The sequence below is a fragment of the Crocodylus porosus genome, unplaced genomic scaffold (assembly GCF_001723895.1).
Source record: "Crocodylus porosus isolate Cpor-Errol unplaced genomic scaffold, CroPor_comp1, whole genome shotgun sequence".
Lineage (NCBI taxonomy): Eukaryota > Metazoa > Chordata > Crocodylia > Crocodylidae > Crocodylus > Crocodylus porosus.
Window position 1 is genome coordinate 44,297,935 of NW_017728947.1, and position 21,174 is coordinate 44,319,108.

General features: G+C 45.5%; 2 protein-coding genes across 2 annotated transcripts; one reads left to right on the forward strand and one right to left on the reverse strand.

Moving 5' to 3' along the window:
- The first annotated feature begins 6,450 nt into the window (after nucleotides 1–6,450).
- FAM180B (family with sequence similarity 180 member B) lies at nucleotides 6,451–10,815 on the forward strand. The gene is made up of 3 exons (XM_019552350.1): nucleotides 6,451–6,796; nucleotides 8,733–8,812; nucleotides 9,877–10,815. Exons 1-3 carry the CDS (start codon nucleotides 6,709–6,711, stop codon nucleotides 10,318–10,320), a joined length of 612 nt encoding a protein of 203 aa, XP_019407895.1. The 5' UTR covers nucleotides 6,451–6,708; the 3' UTR covers nucleotides 10,321–10,815.
- A 6,815-nt stretch (nucleotides 10,816–17,630) lies between these two features.
- On the reverse strand, nucleotides 17,631–19,173 carry C1QTNF4 (C1q and tumor necrosis factor related protein 4). The gene has a single exon (XM_019552349.1). It carries the CDS (start codon nucleotides 19,167–19,169, stop codon nucleotides 18,051–18,053), a length of 1,119 nt encoding a protein of 372 aa, XP_019407894.1. The 5' UTR covers nucleotides 19,170–19,173; the 3' UTR covers nucleotides 17,631–18,050.
- Between the last annotated feature and the right edge of the window lie 2,001 nt (nucleotides 19,174–21,174).

Sequence of the window (21,174 nt, forward strand, 5' to 3'; positions counted from 1 at the left end):
GAAACTCTTGTCTGCTATAGACTCCTGAAAGGAAAATGCTTTCCAGTTGGTTGAAAAGCAGCTGGAGGTTATGTTAAAATCCTAGTAAAACTTTCTCTGCTGGGTCATCATCAGGCTGCTGTATTTTAGGTCTAAAACTCTGTTCTTTGCAGACATTTGGAGAAAACTTCATTTCAAGTTCAGGCAACACAGTGTCCTGAGGTGCTTCTGTTCAAATTGGCAGTCATCAAAGTTTAATAACTGCAGCCCAAATAAGAGATAGTATTAGATATAGAAACTTCCATAAAGCTGACCAGAACTTATAGTCTGTATATACAGACTTGCTTAGTCATCACAGTGGGGTTGTTAACATTTTAACTAATAAAAATCACAAACAAGAACAATAATTCATAAATGGGGTGGAGGGTAGAAGTTCCTACTTTAAACAACCAAGTAGGGGGGTAGAAGTGGATAATGAAGAAAATCAGCAGTTAAGTTGTATATCTAGTACATAAAAATGACTACAAGGAGATTATAAAGTGCAGGGGTAAAACATTAACTGGGAGAATCTAATTTGTGTTTCCTTTCATACTATCAAAAAGTTACCATTTCTCATCCCCACAACATGAAGAGCTGTATGGACAGGAATCAACAATTGTTCTAATTTGTATTCAGCTTCATTCTGGCTCTATACACAACACCATCTGGGTCAATAACATGGAACCAGTGCTTGTAACTAATAGAAAGTGATGCATGAAACAGGGTCCACAGCTACCACTTTTGCATTGTGAGAGTACCAGGGATAAATAAGCTCTTTCTATAGTCGTTATCTATTGCACAAGAGGGAAAAGTTTTTGGAAGTGTAATTATAGACACTGGTTTTATAAACTGCTCTCTTCTCTACTACAACTTCCAAAAATTGCTTAGAATATTATAGTGTGATTGTATACAAAGTTAAAAAAAAAAAGTGAAAGGCCCGGTGCCCCACCAAGGTAATGCACAATGTTAAAAATGCTACAGAAGGATGGTAGGAGAATCCATGTTGCTCTCCTAATGCAAGTAAAGCACTTGGCTCATGGAGGAGCTCTTGACTACACTAGAGTATTTTTTAAGGAAACCCAGTTTGTGACTGAAGTCAAATTGCTTCTGGTAACAGAAAGTTCAGGGTTTACAACTGTAGAAAGTGGCTCTCAGCTGTAGCCTATTTACCTACTCACACTATCCTGGGATACTACAGAGCATCACCTAAGGCTGCTTAAGAAAGGCAGCTAACATGTAGACGTGACTGGAAGATTCAGTGTGTTATGGTAATGAGAAGGAACTATGATCCTATTGGGGTTGCTTCAATGCTCTCCTGAGGTGATGAGGAGCAACGGGAAACATTTGTTTTGTCTTGAAATACTGAAGCTATGTGAAAAATGTATTTTTTTGTCTACTGGAGAGTATAAGCACAAAGCTCTGTTTAGGCCTTGTGTGTTCTCAAAGCGGTGTCTAATGGGCTCTGAAAAGTCCCGCTGGAGAATGAAGACAATTTTCCTCAGCAGCTGAGCTTGAATTACTTTCTCTGGGGGTTGCTATTGCTTTGAAATCTAGTGCAAAAAAGCTCACTGCTCAAGGCCTAGAGCAGTGATTTGGGGAACTTTAGCTTACAGACACATGGAAAAGAAGCAGTTAGATGCTGCTGTTGATTCACGTGGTCTTCCATGTAGAAATTAACAAAAGCTATGAACTGGGTGCATCTACGTGTGTCAATTTAAGGTGCTTTAGCCTTTTTTAAGGTACGTTAAGGGCACGAGTCTACACATGAGCACCCTTAATATGCCTTAAAAATGGCGATGTTAGGCTAATCATTTGAAATTTGATTCCTGCATAAAGCATAAAGCAGGAATCAAATTTGGGCTTGACTACTTAAGGCACCTTAAGGGATGTGTAGAAGCCTTTAGGCACCTTAACACTGTCTATGATGACTGAGTAGGCCAGAGCTGAGTCCATGGGGCCCCCCACTGCCAACAAGAAGAAGCGGCAGGTGCTGTTCTCCAAGGCGCAGACGCTGGATCTGGAGCAGTGGTTCTGGCAGCAGCAGTGGCACCTATCGGTGTGTCAACCAACTTAGAACCAAGTCAGTGACCTAAGAATCAAAGGGAAGCTAGGAGACAGTGATCATGAGCTGATCACCTTCACTATTCATAGCAAAGCTGGCAAGTCAGTCAGCAGTGTACAAGTCCTCAACTTCAGGAGAGCTGACTTTGATAAGCTCAGGAGGTTTGTTGTCAAGACCCTGAGAGGCCATGACTTGACAGGGAGGGGAGTTAATGATGAATGGTTGCTCCTTAAGGGAGTGATCCTAGAAGCACCAGGGATGTCCATCCCAACCCATAGGAAAAGTAGTAAAAGGGCACAGCAATCCCCTTGGCTCAACAGGGAACTTGTGGACCTCTTACATCTAAAAAGAGAAGCTTCTAAAGGATGGAAAATGGGAAGCATTGCTAAGGAGGAGTATTCTGCACTGGTCTGCACCTGTAGGGAGCGAACCAGGAAAGCCAAGGCTGTAACTGAACTCCAACTAGCTACACAAATCAAGAACAACAAAAAGTCCTTCTTCAGATATGTGGGGTATCAAGAAAAACAAAGGTAACACTGGTCCCCTGCTAAACCAAATGGGACAGTTGACAACCAACATCCAGAAAAAACGCCAACCTGCTTAATGATTACTTTGCATTGGTTTTTTTATCAGCCCAAAGGGACCGCACTGCCTAACATGATGCAGGATGTCCAGGGTGAGGGTGAATATACACCCATCATTGGTGTCAACCTAGTGAAGGAACACCTTGAGAGGCTGGACACCCACAAATCAGCTGGTCCGGACAGATTGCACCCAAGAGTGCTTAAGGAACTGGCAGGCATCATAGTGCGGCCACTGGCAAGGATATTCGAGAGCTCACGGTGCTTGGGCAAAGTACCCGAAGATTGGAAGAGAGCCAATATGGTGCCTATCTTCAAGAAAGGGAGGAAGGAAGACCCAGAGAACTACAAGCCAATCAGTTTGACCCCAATCCCTGGAATGATCTTGGAAAAAATTATCAAAGAAACCATTCTTGATAGGCTAGCTGAAGGCAACATTCTAAGGAACACCCAGCATGGGTTTGTTACAAGTAGATCTTGCCTGACCAATCTCATTTCCTTCTATGACCAGGTGACATATCACCTGGACAAAGGGGAAGAGGTTGATACCATATATCTGGACTTTAAAAAAGCCTTTGATCTGGTGTCCCATGATGTCCTCATGGAAAAATTGGCTAACTGCAGCCTCAGCTACACTACAGTCTGATGCCTGGGGAACTAGCTCCAAGGTCGGACCTAGAGGGTGGTAGTTGACCGAAGTGAATCAACGTGGCACTCAGTGACCAGTGGTATCCCCCAACACTGTTCTCGGACCTGTACTCTTTAATATCTTTATAAACAATCTGGATTCTGGTGTCAGAATTGGACTGGCTAAGTTCACTGATGACACCAGATTTTGGGGAATGGCATCCATGATTGAGGATAGGCTGGTTATCCAGGCTGAACTCGATAGGCTTGCAAGGTGGGCGGATGAATACCTGATGGCACTGAATATGGAGAAATGCAAGGTGCTCCACCTCGGGGGTGGGGGGCGGGGGGGGGAAACCTGCATCACACTTATAGGCTCAGCAGTGCTACACTTGCTTGCACCACGGCCAAACGAGACTTGGGGGACATGATTGACCACCAAATGAACATGAGTCTCCAATGTGATACTGCAGCCAGTAAAGCGAACAAAACTCTGGCTTGCATCCATCGATGCTTCTCGAGCAAGTCCCAAGATGTCATCCTCTCATTGTACTTGGCCTTGGTGAAGCTGCAGCTGGAGTACTAAACCCAATTCTGGGCTCTGCAATTTAAAAAGGACGTGGAGAAGCTTGAGAGAGTCCAGAGGACAGCCATATGCATGATCAGAGGGCAAGAGAACAGGCTCTATGAGGAGAGGCTGAGAGCCATGGGACTCCTCAGCCTGGAGAAGCGAAAGTTCAGGGGTGACTTGATGGCAGCCTATAAGTACTTAATGGGTGTGCATCAGGATCTGGAGGAACACCTGTTCACTAGAGCACCCCAGGGGATGACAAGGTTCAATGGTCACAAACTCCTCCAAGACCATAAGGACAAATTTCTTTACTGTTCAAGCCCCCAAGGCCTAGAATAGACTTCCTTCAGAGGTGGTGTAAGCACTTACTCTGGATTCTTTTAAGAAACATTTGGATGCCTGTCTTGCTGCGATCCTTTGACCCTGACTTCCTGCCCCTTGGGCAAGGGGCTGGACCCTATGATCTTGTGAGGCCCCTTCCAGTCCTAATGTCTATGAAATCAGTTGACATATCAACAAGTATCGGTGCTGCCAGAGCTGCAGTGTCTGCACCTTGAAGAACAGCACCTGCCACTTCTTGGTGACGCTTGGCAGCAGCTCAGGGCACCATAAGATTGGCTCCACCCCCACTGTTGACCAACACTGGGAAGGCAGGAACACAGGAAGGGAGTTAGAGCCAGGGCTGGGGCCAGGCCAATCATGTCTGGGGGGACTGGGGGCTCCCACTACCTTGGCCTTGGCCCAGCTATGGTGCTGCAGGCTTTGAGGTGCCAGTGGGTGGCTCAATACCCCATGGCCAGGCCCAGCACTAGATGCAGCTGTTTCAAGTTGCTAGACACGGCCTAGGGCCTTGAGCATGCCATCTGTTAACTTGGAGCCAAGCCACCTCTGGCTGCAGTTCAGTGGCCTCAGCTCCACACGTGCTGCTGACAGAACTTGTGGCTCCTGGGTGCACCCTGCACCTTCCTCCACTCCCTGGCCAGGAATGTGCTCATTGTTCACAATGCCCCTGGCCACTTCCCCAGCATGGCCCTGGTGCTGCTGTGTATGGCTGTCCACACATTCACCTAATGAGCGGCATCAAGGCATCTTAAGGCATGCACATGTAAACACATGCCTAAATCATTTGAATGAGCCTTAGGCTAAGGCACATTAAGTTTAGGCCTATGTAAATTCACATGTAGACACACCCACTGTGACTAAAATATGCTTCCCTTTCTCCCTGATGGGTCTCAGCCAGATGTGTGTGGAACATTTAATGGTGCTTATGTCATCACATGGTGCTGAATTTTTTGTCTCCACTGCTAAATATTTTCCTAACAGTAATTGGCCACACCAGCAATTTTGGAGTGTGTTGAGAGAAGGGGAAGTGTCCATGAAACTACCACTGTCTTACAATGTTGTTCATATGTCCAAAAGCATGGGCACAGAGCTTTCCTGTTCTAGATGAAAGGCTGTAACAAAAAGATACTGGAGCTGAAGCAAAAAAGGAAAGGGAGCCTGACCTTAAAGCCTGGTCTGTTGTAGAAAAACAGCCTTCTTTTATAGCCAAAATGTAGGCAGGAATAGATTCCTCAAGAGAGATTCTGTGCTTTCTGATTGCTAAGTCACTGGATTGTTTGTGGATCACCAATTCTTCTATTATATGGTGTCCACCTCTGAAATTAATGGGACCATATTCCTTCCCGGTGTCAGTCTTAGGGCCTTGCAGCTCCATATAGCCCTGCACTATATGCAGAAAGCCAAGTACAACCACTTGTAACACCATTGCTGAGCCAGGTTACAATGCTGTACCTGAGTCCTGGTGACAGCACCTACGGTTGAGTGGCATCCTCTGTACTTGTTGGGGAAGGAGTGTTTGTCAGTTCTAACTCATTTTCCAAACCTGCCAGAGAGTTTCTATTCCCAGGACTCAGCCTGGAAGGGACTGTATTACTATTAATAATTTATATTTGAATTACCACAGTGCTTTGGAGGCTTGGTTGTAGTCCAAGATTTCATTCCACTCCATTGTAGAAATGCAAAACAAAGAGAGTTCCTGTCTTAAATAGTTTAGGTGGGGAGTCTGAACTAACAGGTGCATGGAGGTGGAGAGATAAGGTTAGAACAGGGGACAGAGTTGGATAGGGTTAATATGTACAACTGTATACCCGTTTGCTCATTGTGATGTAGAGAACACACACCAGGGCAGTGAGCTGCCAAATATTGATTGGCTTGGGTCTTTATCATTTATCAGGCCATTATACTGAGGTCTCCCTCCAGGAGGTTTTCTAGAACTGGATGAGTGGCATTTCCTTTGCCCACCTGTATATCTTGGCTGTTCTCATCATCCTATAGAGCCTGCTGCCAGCCCCATCTTTCTGTGACATTTCTGAATTGTTCTCAAATTTCAAACCTCAATAAGAAAGAAAATTAAAAAGGAAAGTTTCAAAGGAAGCCAAGGAGCTGAAGAGAAATGCTTGGAGGAGGGGGGTGGAAAGCTTCCACCCACTTTTCAGGAGTATTAAATTAAATTTACGTTTGTTACATATGTTAACTGTGAAAATCCTGTGCAATTAGGACCTCCCTATAAAATTATTTTGGTGGTAAAATCAGAATTTTGGGGGGAAAGGCTTAAAAATTCTGCCAAAAATCTAGAAACAGACTTTAAATGTTTAGAATGTGATGAAAAATACTTTTTGGGAACAGCAAATCAACAGTCAGCCCATCCCAGGACTGGAATTAGAGAAAAAGGGAATCTGTTCCAGCAGACTGCTGGGATCAGAGGAAGCAAGTGGAAACGCCACAGCAAACAGCTTTTACTTCACCTAAGACGTTTGACTACTGAAGGGGTGGGGACCCTGACCTGCATGGCCCTCATGATTCAGGTGCAGCTCAAAGTCTGGCTGTGGACAGCTTTGGCCTTCTACACGCCTGCTGGATCCCAGAGGCTGACAGGTAGGAAATGCAACTGCAAATGTTGAGCAATTTAATTGGCGCTGGGTTTCACCTGATTCTCCACAGAAGCCAGGAGGAGGTTTGTTGTACTGACAAAAACAATTGTCTGGTTGACAGAAAATTAACTTTGCTCTAAGGTGAGCTGTGTTTAAAGTGAGGGATGGTTGATGACAAAGTTTGTTTCCAACTGACTTAAGGATGCCTTATTCATGACAAATGCTGCTTATTTGTCTCCACCCCAATGCCTTTGCTCCCCTTACAGTATTAGTTAACACCTTACAGATGGTCACCTATTGAATTGTCTCTGATGAAATACCTGACTGACCCCAACGTGAGACACCCAGTTGCCTGCTTGCATGAGACCAACTGACCTGCCATGACTTAGTGGCACAGGAAAGGTCTTGGGCTGCTGATGAAGATCACATTTTTTTCAGTACTGTATAGGGAATTTCCAGGTGCTGTGATAATAAGGTTGCTGAATGGGAAAGCTCCTTGGGGATCCCCTGTGAAAAAGTTGCTGTTCCAGAAGGACGTTGAGCAGATTATTTTCATACATTTCTCATTACATTTTATTGTGCTTAACTTACGTTTTATTCTACCTGCTACACTAATGCTGCAACAGGTTTTTAAAACATTAGAGCAGTTTGGTGGTTATTCAGTGGGTTCACTGAACCCTTGCTCCTGCATATCTCCTAATAGTGATAACTTTGATCTTAACTACAGGCAGAAGGTGACATGAGAATCAGATGGGTATGGGGTGGGAGCTGGCAGGGGGACTGAGGGAGGAGGAAGGCCAGCAAACAGCTTTCAGAGGATGCGGTATGTGTACCTGAGCTATAAGTCCCACTAGGCAGTGCATGGAGGAGAAGGGAAACAGCAGCTAGAATCCCAGCTCACATTCCAAACGCACATCTGGCTTTGATCAGGGAGCCTGCAGCTGTGTTGTGAAATGAAGGGAGAGCACTTATTTCTTCAAATGGCTCTCAGCAGTCTCTTGGGGAGCTTTACTCCAGAACGGAAAGTTGGAAGCTGGTTTTGGTAGCAGCAACTACACAAACAATTAATTCAATTAAGTTTCTGTCTATTTCTGCACCTGATAATTTTAACTTCTGAGGTACCAAAGACATATGCTGAATACCTACTTCTAGTTTACACAGCATAACTTTTGCCTCCTAGTTCCCCGACAAGTAGACCAGGACATGTTTCTCCATCCCATAAAAAGACAATGGAGTCTCCCATTCCCTACCCATCTCTTCACTGCTGTCAGCATTGCCTTCTTCCACACAGAGTCTGTGTTTCATGCTGGTTGTTCTCCAGCGCTGGCTCACCCATTGCAACCTGCTTCTACTTATTCCTTTGTGGCATGGAGGAGTTAGTTTGAAAAGAAGTAGAAAGGCAGCTTGATTTATTAACACACAAGCCAAAAGAGAAAGAACACTAGATGCTATTTTTCAGTAGCTAGAAACTCTCACATGGGCATCTGTAGCTACTTTGAGCAGTGACATCCACTCCTGGTGCTCCAATAGTGAATGACTTAATTGAACAATATCTATGTCTGACACTAGGCGGAAATAGAAAAGCAACTGCAAAACTGGTGGGTTTAGGACTGCTATAATTCTCCACGTGAAAGGTTTCCTCACAGGTATATCAAAGCAGATGCTTTTTCTCCCACAGAGCCAGCTACAGAATCAGACCCTCTGGAAAGCACAGGATCACCATTCTGAAACTCTTTGTTCACTTCCTTGAGCCTGTTTTACCTCTTGGATAAATCCCATTCTGCTCTCCAAAATCCAGTGGTTAGAATCTCTGTTCCTTTATTTGGTGCTTGGGTATAAACACCTCAGAAATATCAAAGACAGACAGACATAAGAGAGAAGATGGAAGATGGGCCAAAATGTTGCTCTCTCAAACTCTGTGGCTGTTTAATATTTTCCAGATGAACAACTTCACAGTAAGGACCAAGCTGACGTGAACAAGTTTCATAACAAGCTGGAGGATGCACACATCATGCTAGAGGTCATTTGGGTATTCAGGGACCTGTGGGAAAGAATGAAAGAGTGCAAGTGTCTGTGTGCACATGGGGGGTGGAGGAAACCTGCCAACCAAAAAAAATCCCAAATATTTATCTCGTTCTCACGCTTTCACATTGAGGGGTCTTGGCAAAATGCCCTAGTGCTGTCTCAGCACAGTCATTGCCATGCTCAATGAGACCCGTGAGGATAAACTAGCCTAAGGAAGATCCCATCTCTGAGGAAGATGCAAAAAACTTTAGAGTTGGATAACCTGCCTGTTGGGGACAAGTCTTCCACTTCTCCCACCTCATTAAGTGGCTAACTTTTGCTTCAATAAAAGATACTTTCACTCTGTTTATGGGGTAAGCAGAATAAATCTGAGCTATGCAGAAGTGCATGGGATATGAGAGGGATGCTTCGGGGCAGAGAGAAGAGGGATGCACCAAAGGAATGGAGACAGGAGCTTCAGGGGGCAAGGAGGGCAGAAGAGGCCCAGTGGGAGACACAAGAAGAGGCCAGAGGGGCCATGGACTCACCAGGTATTGTGGTGCCTCCAGAATTATAGGGGTTGTTTCCAAGCTGCTCCCAATCCTAGTAGCAGTAGCATTACCACTCCTAGCCCATGACCTTGGCTTCCACTCCTCTGCATAAGAGGGGGAGTTGGGGAGGGACACAGGATTGTGTAGAAGCCATGATGGGAATGCACTGGGCTAAAAGGGAATGGGGTTGGGGTTTGAGCACCTTGGCAGGGAGAAGAATTATGGGAGAAGGGTCTGGGTGGGAGGAAGTTGGTAGGGGTCATGGAGGGACAGGGAAAATGCAGGAGGGAGGCAGGCAGGCAGGAGTGAGAACCAAAAACCTACTGGCTTGTTCCAACATACCTGGCTTTACTTTTAACAATTGTGTTTGCAAATTCCATTGCTCGGGAAGCTTTCAGTCCCACCCACTCTGTGCAAGCCTAGCACTGCTAGTATCAGGAGTCACCTCATAATCCCTGTAGCAGAACTTCTGCTAAGGGCCTGTTGTTTGTCCTGGACTTCCTGTTTTCATGATGCCATTCTCTTCTAGTTGCTCTGGGCAGGGCTGGAGATTGAAGCCAATGAGACAGTCTGGGTCCAGGATGAGGAGCTGGCTTCTCTGCGCCCAGCAAAGCGACTGATCCAGATTTTCCAGCGCCAAGTTCCCAAGACACCAGCAAGGATTGAACAGCAACTGAGACATTTTTCACTGGCTGAGGCCCCCCTCACTTTAGCAGAGTTTGACCATCTCCTCTTCACAAGCGTCTATTGTGCTTATCAGATTCGCTCCATTCAGGGCCTAGACAAGAATCTTTGGATCACTTTCTTTTCTCAGCTGATTGATGAAATCTTCCGTGATCTCTGCAAGGGGTTTTGCCCTGCAGATTCTACCGTCCTGGCTTCTTGGCCCTGGAAAGATAAACCCTTCTATTTAACCTCACTGAAAAAGTCCTATCATTCTCACCTTGCCATGACCAAGAGAAACCTTGAGTAAGGAAAATGATACAGAGGAAAGTCAAGTTTTGTGTTTGGATTATTTAGAGTGCTGCCTGCCATCCAATATCATCCAGAACAGTGTGTCTTCCTGTTTTGCTTTCTGTATCATACTGAAAACTTCCTAGCAGCTTATCAGTCAGCTATTTTTCCATCTTTAAATATGAAACAAGGTGATGGATCTCTCCCTAGGAACTCCATAATGAACACTCCTCTAAGGTGAATTTAGCCATCTGAGCTTTGGTATTAGATACTACTACTGCAGGTGGTGATATCTTCCCAATGTTATATGCCTTGATCACTGATCGTCATGACAGATGCCCTGGCACCTTTTCCAGGGTGTTAGTTCAGGTGTGCTGGCTGAATTCCATGTTGGATAATTCCATTTTGTCTCTAAATTCTTCCTGTAGTTTCAATTGGCTACAATATTTTCTCTTTGTGCAATAGCCCACCATGTGCCTTAGCTATGTTGTTCATACAGCTGCTGTGTTTCACTAGGGCTTGTTGGAGTAAATTTAGTCAAGCTTCAGGCCTACCTAACTAGAAAAAACAGACAGAGACCAGAAGTGCTGATACTGCTTATTTCAGTTACATGTTTTGAGATAAGAAATCCTGCATGTCTTATTACCCTGTGTACAGATGTCCAATTAAGCAAACTTGTTTTAGTTTCTCCAAGGTTGTATTTTTTTTCTCTCTTTATCTGTCTTAAGTATAAAAATGCTTGAAAACTTAGAGAGGAGGAAGATTCCTTTGAAACAGACAAGTGGGTGATTCCCCTTGCTGTATGAAATCCTCCCTGTGATCACAGTATAGCCCTAAATAAAGAAAACCTGGCTCTGTCAGTTCGGATTCAACCACAACGCGAAGTTTGATTTCTTCCACAGGCTAAACTCCAGTGATGAGTCAAATAATTTCTGATCCAATATTATCTATCATCCCATGTCAAATGCCTGTCATGGGATGACAGATGTACATCCAACTCCTTCTTCAAAAACTCCTGAATATATACTTATTTTATGATGTCTCCAGTATACACACTTATATAAATCTTTCTATATTTTGCATTTGTGTAGGATGATACCTACTGGCATCACATCTTAAACTCCTGAGAACAAGAAACAATTTTTTTCTTCAGCAGATTTTACTTCTTTTATGCAGTGCCTTTTACACCTGGCACTTTACAGATCAAATAAATATAATATGTGTTCCATCATAATTCTTATAATCAAGGATACAGTTAAGCTTCCTGTCATGCTCACTGCAACATGGAACTAATAACCTAATCTCAATTAGCAGAAATGATTTTAATTGATATTGATTTCCTAGTTTCCGATGTGCTTCCTGCTAGCTACACTAACCATGAACCTCTCCAACTCCTCATTAGAGTGAGGGTAATAAATTCCTTAGGGCTCAGTATATTTTCAACTTTACAAGATTAAAGATGGAGCTACATTCAATAACACATGCATAAAACTGTGACATTCAAAACAGGACTACTAACTTTTGACCTAGTTTATTTTTCTCAATCCCACTACCCTGAGAGAGAGAGAGATGAGAAACAGTGAGACATGTATGGGAAGCCCAGAGGCAAGATATAGTCTTTGAGCCACAGAGAATGATTTTAGAAGTCAAGGGTATTGGAGAGTGTGGCGTTTGCACATTTTTAAAGCATAGATCTTGCAAAGAATGTAGAAATTGTGACTAGGTTTGTACATACATTCCAATTCCCAGATAGATGGTATAAAATATAAATATGCTATCCCAAACAATAATCCTTTTGGTACGCTCTCTATCCACAGCCTATACCATTTACCTGAACAGTCATAGAATCATAGAAAATTAGAAGTGAAAGGGACCTCAGGAGGTCATCTAGTCAAACCCCCTGCCCAAAGCAGGACCATCCCCAACTACATCATCCCAGCCAAGGCTTTGTCTAGCCTGGTCTTAAAAATCTGTAAGGATGGAGATTCCACAACCTCTTTAGGTAGCCTGTTCCAGTGTTTTACTACCCTCCTTGTGAGAAAGTTTTTCCTAATATTTAATCTAAACATTCCTTGCTGCAACTTGAGACTGTTGCTCCTCATTCTGTTATCTCTCACCACTGAGAACAGTCTAGCTACATTATCTCTGTAACCACCCTTCAGGTAGTTGAGGACTACTATTAAATCCCCTCTCAGTCTTCTCTTCTCCAGACTAAATAAGCCCAGTTCCCTCAGCCTCTCCTCATAGGTCATGTGCCCCAGCCCTGAATCATTTTCATTTCCCTCTGTTGGACTCTCTCCAATTTGTGCACATCCTTTCTGTAGTGGGGGGTCCAAAACTGAATACAGTACTCCAAATGTGGCCTCACCAGTGCTGAATAGAGGGGAATAATCACTTCCCTTGATATGCTGGTAACATTCCTACTAATGTAGCCTAGTATGCTGTCAGGGGGTGAGTCCGATGCTGCTGCTACTCGCCGCAGTCTCCACCCCCCTGATTTGGGGACCATCCTCAGGGTACTTTACCCGGAGCCGCTCCTCTGCAGGCTGGACGCCTCCGGACCGCCTGCCACGACTTTGATGACCTCCTGGTTCAGTGTTGATAATCCGGTGCGTGCCAGTCCACAGATGAGACTCCTGGGTCCTAGGGGTCCCACGTTGTCGAGGGCTTCTCTGCCCCTACACCCTTGCCCGTACCTCCATGGGGTTGAGCAACAGTCTGCTCAGCCTCCTTGTCAAGATATCGTGCCCGGGATCCATAAATCAAAGCAGGCAAAAACAACTCAATGCTAACAGCCAGGGATTCCCCAGAGCCTGGAGGCCGCGTGGACCTTTTTGCGGGCCTCCCCAGTCTTTCCCTGTCCGCTGTGTGGCTAACACCCCTCCTCGGGCTTCTGTTTAAGTAATCAACTTGCTCCAGGGCTTGCGGGGTCCACTGGCCCCGCTACGTCGCAGCGGCGGCACCTTCCCTGCTGCGAGTGCCCCCCTATTAGAAGGAATACGGCTCGCTGGCTCCTGCTGAGCCGAGCCGGGCTCACTGGCCCAGAACTGTCAGTGTCTGCGCTGGGACAGTTCCTTCCCGGATCCCAGGTCTCATTGGGGTTTGCCCTTACCCCAGAAGGTCCTCCTGTGCCTGCGGGCTACCTTTGTCCGCGCCCGGGTGCTCCAGCCGACATCCGCACCGCCACTGCTTGCTTCCAGTTCCTCCTCTCCAGCCGCCTTCGACGTCTCCTTTATAGTGGACGGAAATGCCTCAGGGCCTTTCTTCCGGACACACCTGTGGACGGTGAGTGTTCCCGCCCTGGCAATTTGTGCCAAGGGGTGTAACACGGGCTGTTTAGCGACGGGGCGTGGGGTTTCGGGGGCCACCTGCTCCCTTCCTCCCCCACATATGCCATTAGCCTTTTTCACAACAAGGGCACACTGTTGGCTCATATTCAGCTTAGTGTCCACTGTAACCCCGAGATCCTTTTCTGCAGAGCTGTAGTCACTCAGTTGTAGTTATAAAGTTTGTACATGGGTCATCCAAATATGTGTAGTTTGAGGAAGAGAACTAGAAATGAAAAACAAGATTAGGATGGGGTTTTTATGAGTGGGCGAATTGTCTTGATTATAAAGTATCCTTGGAGGGCATGAGATTTGTCATATGATAAATATACTATGTAGGGTTAGGGCTTTCAGGGCAGTTAGCTAAAGTTAACAAAGGCTGAAATAAGCCAAAGTGCCATTATCAAGTTCCACCCAAGTTTAGATTAAGACCTAAACCATTATTTAATTTGGGAGCTAAACCAGATTTGAATGAGACAGCCTGATACATTTATCCCACAGCTCTAAGAAGTCCCCCTGGCTTCCACTGTTCTAACTGAGTTGGGTTCCAACCATCCAACTTTGATTACTGTGCTATCATTGTCCACAGCCCTTAGTGACCTTATTACCACCAGAGTTCACAGGGATACCAAGTGATAGGAAAGCACAGAGGATGGGAACATGGATTCTGAAATCACTTCGCACTTTAGAAGTATGCAGGGTCCCTCTAAGTTAGGGTTAGGTGAAACAATAAGGAAACACAGGATTGTGTTATGTACTCTAAGCATACCATTATGTTTAAGGTGCCTATCTTGGCGAGAGAGTTTAATGCAATCATTATCACTATCAAACAGCCAGATAAATAGAGAGTATTGTTCAAAAATCATGTCTCTGGTCCCAAAAAGACATGATTATTTTTAAAAAATCTGCTAATCTCAAGGCAGCTCTCAGAGGCAGTACACTCAAGGGATATGGTTGTCATGGGTGACTTTAACTGCCTTGACATCTGCTGGGAGGTGCAGTCAGCTAGATCCCAGCATTCGTGTAGGTTCATCTTTGAATTAACTATGACTCTGAGGAACTTTACCTAACGCAGGAAGTATATGCTCCCACTAGGGGAAATGCCTTACTGGATTTGGTGTTTGCTACAGGGGACGACCTGGTGGGAGATCTTCAGATACAGGGTAATCAAGGAGATAGTGAATTCCAGCAACTGGTGTCACTATCTGTCGAAAGGTAGGAAAGATACCAAGTAGGGCAGAAGTGCTGGTCTTCAAAAAGGCTAACTTCAATGAGTTCAGGAGGTTAGTAAGTGAGGCACTGAAGGACAAGAGCCTTGATGAGATGGGAGTCCAGGAAGGGTGGTTGTTCCTCAAAGAAATGATCCTTCAGGCACAAAAGGAGACAATCCCATTGCACATAAAGGCCAGGAAGTCCCCAGGAAACCCCTATTAGGGCCAGGAAAGCCTTTTGGCTAAACAGGGAAATCCAGGATAGCCTAAAGATGATAAAAAGAGGCACAGACTGTGGAAGCAGGGGGTAGCCACCAAGGAGGAATATATCTATCTGCCTCATACTTGCAAGGAGCTAGTAAGAAGAGCCAAAGCAGCAATGGAACTCAGGACAGCAACAAAGATTAAGGACAACAAAACATCCTTTTGCAGGTATGTAGGGAGCAAAAAGAGGGCACAGGATAACATAGGACCTCTACAGGACAGGCTAGGGCAATTAGTCACAGACAGGAGGGACAAAGCTGAGCTCTTCAATGAGTTTTTCCATCAGTATTCCTGAACGAGGGTAAAGACAAAATGGACTACAGACAGGCACCAGAACACCAATGGTTAGTGTCAGCCTAGTGAAGGGGCACTTGGAAGGGGTGCTGAAGGAATTGTCCAGTGTCATAGCAGAACCCCTGACAACCATTTGAGCACTCATGGCGCTCAGGGTAGGTCCCAGGGGACTGGAAGAGAGCCAATGTGGTCCCTATTTTCAAAAAGGGGAAGAAGGAGAATCCAAGTAACTATGGAACAGTTAATCTCACCTCTATTTTTGGGAAAACCTTTGAAAAATTATTAAGGAATACATTTGTGTGAGTCCAGCAGGAAAAGTAATGAAGGGCAACCAGCATGGATTCATAGCAGGTAGATCCTGCCTGACAAACCTTGTTTCTTTTTACAACCAGGTCACAAACTGCTTAACCTCAGGAGTCGAGGTGGACATCATATACTTGGATTTTAAAAAAGCCTTTGATATGGTGTCACATCCCATTCTCATTAAAAAAAACCTCAGTGATTGTGACTTAGATGATTACACAATCAGGTGGGTGGCAAATTGGCTAATGGAATGCACCCAGAGTGGTGGTGGACAGGCCAGTACTGACCTCGAAGGATGTGGGCAGTGGAGTCCCCCAGAGCTTGATCCTTGGGCCAAAGCTGTTCAACATCTTCATCAGTGATTTGGACAAGGGCGTAGTGGACACACTGTCCAAATCTGCAGATCACACTGAAGTATGGGGCAAAGCAGACAAACTGGAGGGCAGAGAGTGGATTCAGGTAGATCTGGACAAGCTGGAAAAGTGGGCAGAACAAAATAGCATGCAGTTTAACAAGGATAAGTGCAGAGTACTAGACCTAGGGAAAAGGAATCACCAACACATACAGATTTGGGGAGGACTTTCAAAGCAGCACAGCAGCAGAAAGGGATCTCAGAGTCTTGGTTAATTCAAAGATGAACATGAGTCGGCAATGTGACAAAATGATCAATAGAGCTAACCGCGCTCTATCGTGCATTAATAGGTGCATCATGAACAGGTCTAGGGAGGTGATACTTCCCCTCTATGTGGCACTGGTAAGGCCGCAGCTGGAGTACTGCGTCCAGTTTTGGGTGCTGCACTTCAAGAGGGATGTGGATAACCTTGAGAGGGTCCAGAGGAGGGCCACTCATGATTAGGGGCCTGCAGGATAGGTCCTATGGAGATAGGTTGAGGGACCTAGATCTCTTCAGCCTCCATAAGAGAAGGCTGAGGGGATTTGGTGGCCATCTACAAATTTGTCAGGGGTGGGGGTGGGGAGGGACAGCAAGGAACAGGAGATACTCTGTTTATCAGGGTACACCTCAGAATAACTAGAAAGAACAGCCACAAACTGACAGAAAGCAGATTTAGATTAGATATTAGGAAGAACTTCAAGGTAAGGGTTACCAGAATCTGGAATGGACTTTCAAGGGAGGTGGTGCTCTCCCCTACCTTGGGGGTCTTTAAGAAGAGACTGGACAAGCACCTGGCTGAGGTCGTCTGACCCCAGCACTCTTTCCTGCTTAGAGTAGAGGGTTGGACTTCATGATCTGCTGCCTTCCCTTCTGACCCTGAAAATCTATGAAATCTATATTGATGGTACGGGGGGGGAAGACTTACTGGCTTTCTTGTTTCTATGTCTTTAAGGTATGCTTGATCCTCATATTTTTAAGCTTTTCTCTGTAACTGCAAAGGCTAGAAACTTATTAGGTTATCTTATTAAATAAGGGATATGTTTTTAGATAGTGGCTTGGGCTTTGAGAAAAGCTATACATATTGTGAGACTTGCAATAAAATCTTGTTGGAGTTGGCAACACCTCTCTCTCTCACACACACACACAAACACACATACACACACACACACACATTCTCCCTGATCTACAGCAAAATACACAGCTTAGCTCAGTGACACTCCCAGGATTTGAATTATAGGGGAGCTTGGGGAGGGGAGGCTGAGCCCACCCCCCCATAAGACATGAGAGCCCCCTATAAGTTTTGAAAATCATAACGTGGGGGAGGCTCTGATTTTATTAGGCCATTGTGATGGGCAGCCCAATTTTTTTTGTAGACCGCCCCAGAAGTCAAAGTGTAATTCGAGCCCTGGACACTCCAACCCATAAAACAGATCACACAGTCACAGCACCTCTCTCTCAATCTGAGTCAGTCCCTTAGGCAGCCACATGCTCATAAATCCCAAATCTAACAACAGATCCATGTCTCAGTATATCCTGCATCTTTTCTTGTGCATGTTTATTAAGTTCATTTCCATTACATTTGTCCCCACACCCCCAGTATACAATGAATGTTACCAGAACCTTTCCCTCTGAGCAGGGATATCTTTATAGTATTCCTGCAGTGGCTCCCTGACTTGTAGCACTTCATTTCACTGCCCTCCCCCTGTCTCCAAACTACTTCATGCTTTATGCATAAATCAAACAGCAACACTGAACACACACATACACTCTGTAAAGATCAGTCTATGGATGAATAACAGAAAGCAATGGCCCTGCAGCCATGGCACAAACATGCAGCATAAGGAAACACACATTAACATGCTGGTTAACATTGTCATGTACAGGATGATGTCCAACATGGATCCACACCCAAGTCCACTGTATCTTGGTTTCACTTATGCTCCTTGAATGCCTGTATTTAGATTTTGGGCCCCTGGGCTGAACTGGCACTAGGAAGCAGCTTTGGCTGAACCTCTGGATAGATCAGGAAACCTGTGAAAGTGATGTATTTGCCATGGTTGCTGTAGGCACCATAGCCATCATGCTGGTGGCTATATAACCAGACGGTGTCTCCATAGTGCAGAGGCAGCATGATGCTCTGGCTTTGCATCTCTCGCCTCTTGGAGTGGTTGTCATCATAGATCATAGCCTGAACTTCATTGTGGTTCTTCATCAGTTTCACTGACATGGTCTTAAAAGGCATTTTGCCAATGGTGAAAGAGAAATAATATGCACCAGGCACACGGCACAAGAAGATGCCACTTGAGGAATTGAAATCCCTCCCAATGTTCACAAACTCTGTGTCAAATGTGATTGGCTCATGCTGGGTCTGTTTCTCATCTGTCCCCAAAAGGCTTTGTGTGCGGGCAACAGAAAATGCAGAGCGGAGGTCTTGTATTCTGGCTGGTTCATCAGACAGCATGTGTACTTCTGAGGCTTCATTCTGCTCTCCTGGAAGTTGCTGAATGGCACGATGAAGTGGCTCTGCACCTCCTCCCAGCTCCTGAGAGGTTACACTGTTTCGGAAGTAGGAAGAGGTGTCTGGATAAATGAGATAGCCATTGAAAGTTGTGTATGGGCCTGCATTGCTGTAGAGGGCATATTTGGGGTCTCCATGTAAACGCAGCCAGACTGTGTCACCATAGTCCAATTGCAGCATGGCACTCTGGCTGGCCACCTTCCGTTCCTTGCGATGATGCTCATCATACACAATTACTTGCACCTCGTTCTTGTTTCTCATCAGCATGACAGACAAGTTTTTCTTGGGGTATTTCCCAACAGTGAAGGAGAAGTAATAGGCCCCAGGGATTCGACACCTGAACATCCCAGTCTTGGGGTCAAAGTCATTACCGATGTTCACATAGACCTTGTCAAAGGTGATGACCATCTCAGAGCTCCCTTCCATGCTGCTGGTTCTAGCCACAGAGAAAGCAGAGCGGAACTCAGTCCCAGGGTCAGTGGGGAAGCCATACACAAGGGAACAGGTTACATAGTAGAGGACACCAATCAGGAGCTGAGCTTTCAGGGCCATCGTCATATCTGAAAAAAAGGCAGCACATTTTAGCTGATGTATTTTTAACTCATACCAGGTGATAAGTGGTGTCTCAATTGTCTTGGTTCATGTCAGGCTTTAAAAATTCCTGAGTCCCTTCTCTGCTCAGTGTATATGAAGACAGAAACACTGAGTCATGGGGCCATGGCTCAGTTCATACCCTATAACCTTACACAGATGCGCTAGTGAGAACTGGAGCTGTTTATCTTGTACTCAAAGCCCTAGCCACCCCCCACCCCCCTTTTTTTTTTGTGAGACCCCGGCTGCCTTTACTGGACCATCTACATCAGAGGTGGGCAAAATGTGCCCTGCGGGCCAGATGCAGCCCACCAGGCCAATCTATCCAACCCATGGAGCCCCTAAAAAATGCAGTAAGTTAATATTAATCTGCCCTGGGCTGCCTGTCATGCAGCCCTTGATGGCTTGCCAAAACTTAGAAAGTGGCCCTCTGCCCAAAATATTTACCCGCCCCGATCTACATGGAGCTGTGCTGCCCACAAAAATCTCAGGGCTTCCTGGGACTCTGAAAGGGTTCCCTTTAGTAATGCTTTTGTTTACAGGACTAAGGAAGAAACAGCCCTGCACAAGCTTTGCATTATGTTACTGAAATGCAGCTGAGGAATAGGGAGAGACAGTGGTTCCCATGCAGATGTCACTGCCTGATACTGCACTGCCTTTTTCAAAAAGAATAGGAGGGGTAAGCCAGGGCAGTTGGTACACTCAGTTAGGCAGATTGAAGGTTTTTCACTACAGGTATGAGCATAAATGACAGGTGCCTCCCAAGACTGGGGGTGGGGGCACCATGGTGGTGTGGCAAGTGGGGACCGCCTGCAGACACCTGTGGTGGTGGTGGGGTGAGCCACTGGCCATATTGGTGACAAGGGAGGCGGGGGGCGAGTGGCAACCGCCCGCAGAAGTCAGTGACAGCCAATCTCAGGGGAGGCATGTGCCCCCCCTCCCCAGTGTCCCTCCTACGTGTCACCTATTGGTATGAGGATGTGGTGAAGTAGGAGGGGAAGCGATTGTTTAGGGAGGCAAAACGCGAGGAACGTTGGAGAACATAAATTGAGAAAAGGAAGATGTAAAATGAATATAGGGAAAACTCCAAGCGTGGAAAGAAAGACAGTGGAATTAAAACCAAGGAAGAGGAAGAAGCCCATGACTGAGCCATTTAAAACTGGAGGACACACCATAGAGAAAAAACTTGTCTTGCTCCTATGAAGGATGAATAAGTTAGGACCTAACAGGATTTTCCAGCTCTGCAATTCTGCTGGAGTGAGGCCAAACAACGATCTATTAGGGCTTTGAGCCTGAGAACAAGCCTGCCAGTCATTCCAGTGAGAAGCTCCCCTCTCCGTCACCTTTCTGTGCTCATTAAAATATCACTCAGACTAGGAGGCAATTGCCTGGTCTCCAATCTGCCCTGCCTGTCATTCCAAAACTGGGCTACTGCCAGGTGACAGACACTGAATTCACAGGACTGCAGAGTGAGAGCCAAGCATTCCAGCCAGCTGTGGATTGTTGAAGGCAAATCCTGATTTATGGAAGATAAGACGATGGAGGTAGGGATCTGAAAACAATTGTGATGGTCAGACAGGGCATGAAGCAAAGAGGATAGGATCCTGGTGGAACAAACTGTGAGATGGCAGTGGCTTTCCATTTTGTTAAAAGATACTAGCTTAAGTAGATACGTAATAGGAATTCAGCCTGATATACTGCCACAGCTTCAGCACAGACAGAAATATTAAATTTGAATCATAATGGTTTTTCCAACAAGCTGGATCCTATGTGCTTCCTTCTCTCACAAACACGTCAGTATTTTAATCCATACCTCTCGTCACAGGATGTTTTTCCTAAACTGGTTCCCATGGCTACTCACATTCAAATCCTTCCTCACAACTAACATCTGCCATTATGCCTACCCTGCCAATGACAATTCTGAGGGGCAGCTGGAGATAATTTGTGTAACATGCTATACAAAACATCAAGC